The 5936-nt window shown below is 41.9% G+C and overlaps 1 protein-coding gene across 1 annotated transcript in view; it reads left to right on the forward strand.

Annotated features, from left to right (window-relative positions):
- Nucleotides 1-4100: 4100 nt before the first annotated feature.
- The window catches only part of LOC107748484 (troponin I, slow skeletal muscle-like), a 26425-nt gene continuing 24589 nt past the window's right edge, over nucleotides 4101-5936 (forward strand). Inside the window, exon 1 of the mRNA XM_016563274.1 lies at nucleotides 4101-4178. Coding sequence (XP_016418760.1) covers nucleotides 4101-4178 — 78 coding nt within the window. The remainder of the gene's footprint in view (nucleotides 4179-5936) is intronic.

Below are 5936 nucleotides of genomic sequence, written 5' to 3' on the forward strand. Positions count from 1 at the left end.
ATAAATATATTTATAAAAATATAAAGAGTAAAAGTAAAAGTTGACAGAAATATTAAAACTCAAGTAAAGTACAGATTCTCCTAAAAATACTTAAGTACTGTAACAAAGTATTATTACTTCATTACAGTACACCACTGTAAAAGGCTTCCTATAGTGCACTCTTAACAAAACTTAACATCTAGCACAGTTTTATCATATGCAAAATGTTAATACAAGCATTTCAGTCAAATGGTATTCATGCAGCATTTCATACCTTTAACCCACAGGGAAAAATCAACCCATGGCAACAGTTTAAAAGTTTGTTCCACTGGTACAAATCGTGTTACGGGTGGGTAAAATATAAATTTTTTGGAGTTGTTCCCCTGGTAAAATTCGCATTCCAGGGGCTAAAATCACATTATTGGGGTCGCTTCAACCTGCGGACTTGAAAAACAATCCGCGGCAACAATGTTAATCTAGCCCAATTCCGTGGGAAAACCACAGACCTGGCAACACTGCCTGAAGGATGTCTTCATTACGGCAAATCAGAAGGCGGGACCTGCTTTGAAATGGCAACATTAATTGGTTTAATTGCAGTTGAGTGACAATTCAACTATATCCAATGAACAATGAGGCTAGTATTTTGTTGCCTGTATTGACTGTTGGACTAGTGTATAGCAATTGCCTGCTCTGCCTATAGGTAGCACTGGCCCTCTCTGCGATAATATGGTGTTGTTTTAACAATGTGCAATCTGACATTATCGGATATATCACAAAAACACCCAGAGAGTGCACGCATACACTACATTATTCAATCTATTAAAACGCATTTAGAATTATCAAAATTAAAGGCATTCTAAATTGTAGGTGGCAAAAATGCCTCTGTATGTCTTTTTTATTGATATAATTTAATATAGTTAATCTATATCACACGAAGAGTGCCATTTTTTGCTTCAGATAACAGCATGATAACAAATTTGATTTTATACAAGTTTAATAAAGTTAGCATTAAGTAACTTAAATTTGAGACAATATTGCCTGTTTTGCCAACGAAAATAGTTCCAAACAAGATCAATTCAATTCAATTCAATTCAAGTTTATTTGTACAGCGCTTTTCACGATACAAATCATTGCAAAGCAACTTTACAGCAAATTAAATTTCTACAATATTTAGTGGTAGCTTATCAGTGGTGACTGTCAGTTAATGTACATATGGCAGAAATGTACGGAAAAATCAATTAAAGACGTAATCAAACAGACGATGAACACTATTAACAGCAATTATTATATGATGCAATCAAACTTATAGCAAAATGTGGTAGTTCTGTATGTTGTTTCAGGGTTGGCATCATCTGAGCTCCTCTGAGGGGTTGGCATCATCTCTTCTCAGGTGTTCTGGATCCAGACTGAAGCATGTGTAAATCCTAGTTACCACGGGATGTCAAACAAATAGAGACATAATTAGCGTAGCTGCTATTCCAACCAAGCAAAATTTATTTTAGCGGCAACCACGCTAGCGATGCTAACGGGCTATATGCTAATAGCGGACTCGGGAAGTCAAAATAGAGCTGGTGATAACAAGGCGCTTTGATTGTTTTTGTTGTAGAATACGATAGGGGATATATTCACATCACACACATCACATTCACAGAAACAAAAATGATGGTGTATAAAATGGATTTTTCACAGATCACAGCGCTGTTTTGTGTCTCTGAGCAACACACAGGACGGTGTTTCCTTCATGAATCAGCTTTTTGAACGAAACGATTGAATGAATGATTCAGTGACTCACTCATTAACACAATCAAGTTCCTGAATGAATCACCCGTTTGAATGAATCGGTTGACTGCCACGTGGCAGTTTTAATTTCCCCTTTTAACTACTTTTTCATGTTTTAAATCATTTCAAATATCAATATTCAATGTTTTATATTTCAAACAAAGCATTATTTATGCATTTGTAACTGCAGGTTAAATGCATCCATGTCCCCTCTGAGCTTAAACTGTGTAAATATATCTAAATGCCACTTCAGATTCAGAATCCAGAAATGCTTTTTAATGTTGGAATGAAAGAGTTTTTTTACCGGATGAAGTGGCTCTTATGCTTACCCTAAGATACAAAATGGAAGAAAGAGTTAAAACTGAACATCTTGCTGCTCAAATGGTGTATAAACATTTTTTTTTTTATTTGCTCCTTTTCCGTTTTGCATTTACTTGTACTTTTACTTTCAATACTTAAGTACGTTTAATATAAAAAAATATATACTTTTTATACTTAAGTACAATAAATATCACATACTTTAAAACTTTTACTCAAGTAACATTTTAAACGGTGACTTTAACTTCTACCAAAAGTAATTTTCTGGTAAGATATCTGTCCTTTTACTTAAGTGTGGCTTTCAGGTACTTCATCCACCATTTATGCATTTATGCAACAGTGACTGTAAAATTTGTATTTTAGGTATGGAAACGACATTTTGAGTTTTGATATTTAGGATATGGTCATTGCGCTACTTTGGGCTGTTTTTGTCTGGCATGGGCTAGTTTTGTCACACAGCCCTGGCAGCCCTGGCTGTATGGAACAGAGCAGAGCCTTTTAGTTTACTATTTTTGAAAACTAAAATATGGTCACCCTAATTAAACAAGGTGAAAGACCACGTAACCTTAACTTTAAACAGTTCATTTCCCTCAGACATATAATTTATAAAACGCTTATTCAATGTTTTTATGTGTATATATGTTGTACGTTTGTGTATAATATACATTTTGAATAAAACGTTTACAACTTTTTAATATATACATTTTGATAAATTCAGTCTAATTACAAATATGTATTCAGTGCCACTTACCTGATGCGTGAACTTGATGTACACTTAAACAGCTAATTATCAAGTAAATACAGTTTAAAGCTTCTGTTAATATAAATAGTCCATTATAATAGACAATGTATAGTATTTTGTGGCTGAAAAACTGTACTGTATAATTTAATAGAATAATATGCAGAAACATCAACAGATTCACATATGAATATTTTTATTTTCAAGAAATATTAAAATTATGTGCCTTTTGAATTAATATATTCTGGGATCATGAATAATACATGAAATACACATTTTCATGTTCAAATAAATGGTGACTGTGGCGAGGGACTTCATCAGGAACATCATCAAGCGCTCAAGGACATGAGGGAAGATCAGGAGTGACGCTTCCATTCCCTCATCCAAGCGAAGCAGGAGGACCGCGAGCTGTTCCGGAACTGGATGGAACCGGAAGGTACATGCTGGAGGGTCTGCATCAAGCCCTGCCGCTCCCCCACACCTGCCGCTGGCCAAGATAGGGCCACTTGATGATCCAGAGGCATTCATAGAACTCTTTGAAAAGACTGCAGAGCCATCTGGGTGGCCCCAATCAACCTGGCCAGTGCGGCTGATTCCACTGCTGACGGGGTAGGCACAGGTAGCTCTCTACCTCTCAACTGCCAGTACAGAATCTCCTGGTCTATGATGACCTCAAATGAGCCATCCTTCAGCGGGTCGGCCTCATCCCAGAGCAACACCGGCAGCGGGTCCGGTCGCTGAATCTGGGCGAAAATGGACGACCCTTTGTGATGGCTCAGCAGCTCCGGGACGCGTGTCGCAAATGGCTGCTGGCCGGGGAAAGCGACGTCGACCAGATCATCGACCGGGTGGTAGAGGAGCAATTCATCTTTTGCCTGCCGAAGCAGACAGCCGAGTGGGTCTACTCGGCGTGCCCCGGGGTCGGTGGAACATTACCATCCATCTCTCTCTCTCTCACCCTTCCCCTTTGCTTTCTTCCCCTCCTCCTGTTTCTACTTCTATCTCTACCTCTCAACCTGTACCTGTTCCTAGGTCCCGGTGGAGCGGCCCTCCTCGACCGACACCCAGATGGCGGGTTGGTCAGGCAGAGGAGCCATTCTCTGGCCCCAGAGCTCCGCCCAGGGGGCTAGCTTGGACGAATATGGGACCAGCATCTTCTCCAGCTCCGCCGTTCTCTCCTCGCCAACTCCTAGACCCACTTCCTGCCGATAGAGCGGCGGGTAGGTCTGGGCTGGCCTGTTGGCGTTGCGGGGACCTGCCCCACTTTGTGGATAAGTGTCCAGTCATGGAGGTGGGGGCGTTGATCCGGGTCCCGGATGCTCCACAGGCTGCCCCTGATCAGGCTGGCCTGTACCAAATGCCAGTGAGTATTAGGGGGGTATATATCAGGCTTTGGTGGATTCAGGATGTGACCAAACCTTCGATCCATCAAAGCCTGATTTCGCTGGAGGCATTGGATAGGAGCCGCATGGTTCAGGTGAGGTGTGTGCACGGGATGTGGTGAGATATCCATTAAAGTCCGCCGTCATTCAATTCTGGAGACAAATGCATAGTGTGGAGGTATCAGTTAACCTGCACCTCTGACATCCGCTTATTCTGGGAACAAATTGGCCAGCTTTTAATCAATTAGTGGGTTATTTAAGTGTGGATGTCTCTTGGGGAAATATAGAGCAGGAAATGGGGATGGACGCGCAGTTATGAGAAGAAGAACCGGGACCGTCAGAGGCTGTCCAGGGGGAATGTAGTGCTATTGAGAGGCAGAACCTCTTGGAGCGAGATGATTTTCCCCTGGAACAGTCTCAAGATGAGACACTTAAAAATGCCTTTAAACAGGTCCGTTCCATCGACGGTCAGGTTCTCCAACCAACTCGTCCGTCCTCCTATCCTTATTTTACTATTATAAAAGATAGGTTGTTTCGAGTGACCCAAGACGCTTAAACAAAAGTGGAAACAACCCAGCTGTTAGTACCAAAAAGCCGCCGGGAAATGCTCTTTGGAAAGGCTCATTGTAATCCGATGGCAGGGCATTTAGGACAGGCGGCAACGCTGAATTGTCTCATGACCCGATTTTTTTTGTCGTGAATATCAGTTGGTGAACCCACCGGCAACTCCAAAAGCACCTTTGCGCCCCCTTCCTCTTATGCATGTCCCCTTTGAGAAAATTGGTATGGAACTCATCGGACCATTAGAACGTTCCACACGAGGGTATCATTTTGCATTAGTTCTGGTGGATTATGCAACACGATACCCTGAAGTAGTAGCGCTCTGTAACATTTCGGCAAAAGTGTCGCAGACGCGCTGTTTCATTTGATCTCCCGAGTGGGAATTCCGAAGGAAATTCTCACTGACCAGGGCAGGGTGTTTATGTCACGTACTTTACACGAGCTATACGAGTTATTGTGCATTAAATCGCACCAGCATCTATCACCCACAAACAGATGGGTTGGTGGAACGATTTAATCACACGTTGAAAACAATGATTCGTAAGTTCGTACACGAAGACGCCAAAAATTGGGATAGGTGGCTGGAATCCCTCTTGTTCGCTGTGCGCGAGGTCCCGCAAACCTCCATGGGCTTTTCCCCCTTTGAGGTTCTCTATGGATGTCAGCCCTGTGCGGTGTTAGACATACTGAGAGAGGCTTGGGAGGAGGTACCTTCCGACGGTCAAAATTAAATTCAGTATGTGATGGACCTGAGAACAAAACTCCACACTTTGGGGTAGCTCTCAATTAATAATTTGTTACAGGCCCAGGAAAGACAAAGCCCGCTGTACAGCAGGGGAACCAAACTTCATAAGTTTACACCAGGAGATAAAGTACTTTTGTTGCTCCCCACTTCTAGTTCCAAATTACTTGCTAAATGGCAAGGACCATTTGAGGTCACACGGCAAGTTGGCGATCTCAATTATGAGGTAGTGCGAATGGGCAGGTGCGGGGTAGGGATGCAGCGATTAACCGGTTTCGCGATTAACCGCGCTTTAAAACGTCACGGTTAATTAATCGTAAATGTTCCGCTAAACTGAGTGTTTGTGTTACACGGAACGGAACTGTTGCAGCTTGCGCAAAACGAAAACAAAGTTACACTAGCGGTGCACCAGCTTAAAATGACGTGCTTATCAGAG

The sequence above is a fragment of the Sinocyclocheilus rhinocerous genome, unplaced genomic scaffold (assembly GCF_001515625.1).
Source record: "Sinocyclocheilus rhinocerous isolate Xijiao unplaced genomic scaffold, SAMN03320098_v1.1 scaffold78, whole genome shotgun sequence".
Lineage (NCBI taxonomy): Eukaryota > Metazoa > Chordata > Actinopteri > Cypriniformes > Cyprinidae > Sinocyclocheilus > Sinocyclocheilus rhinocerous.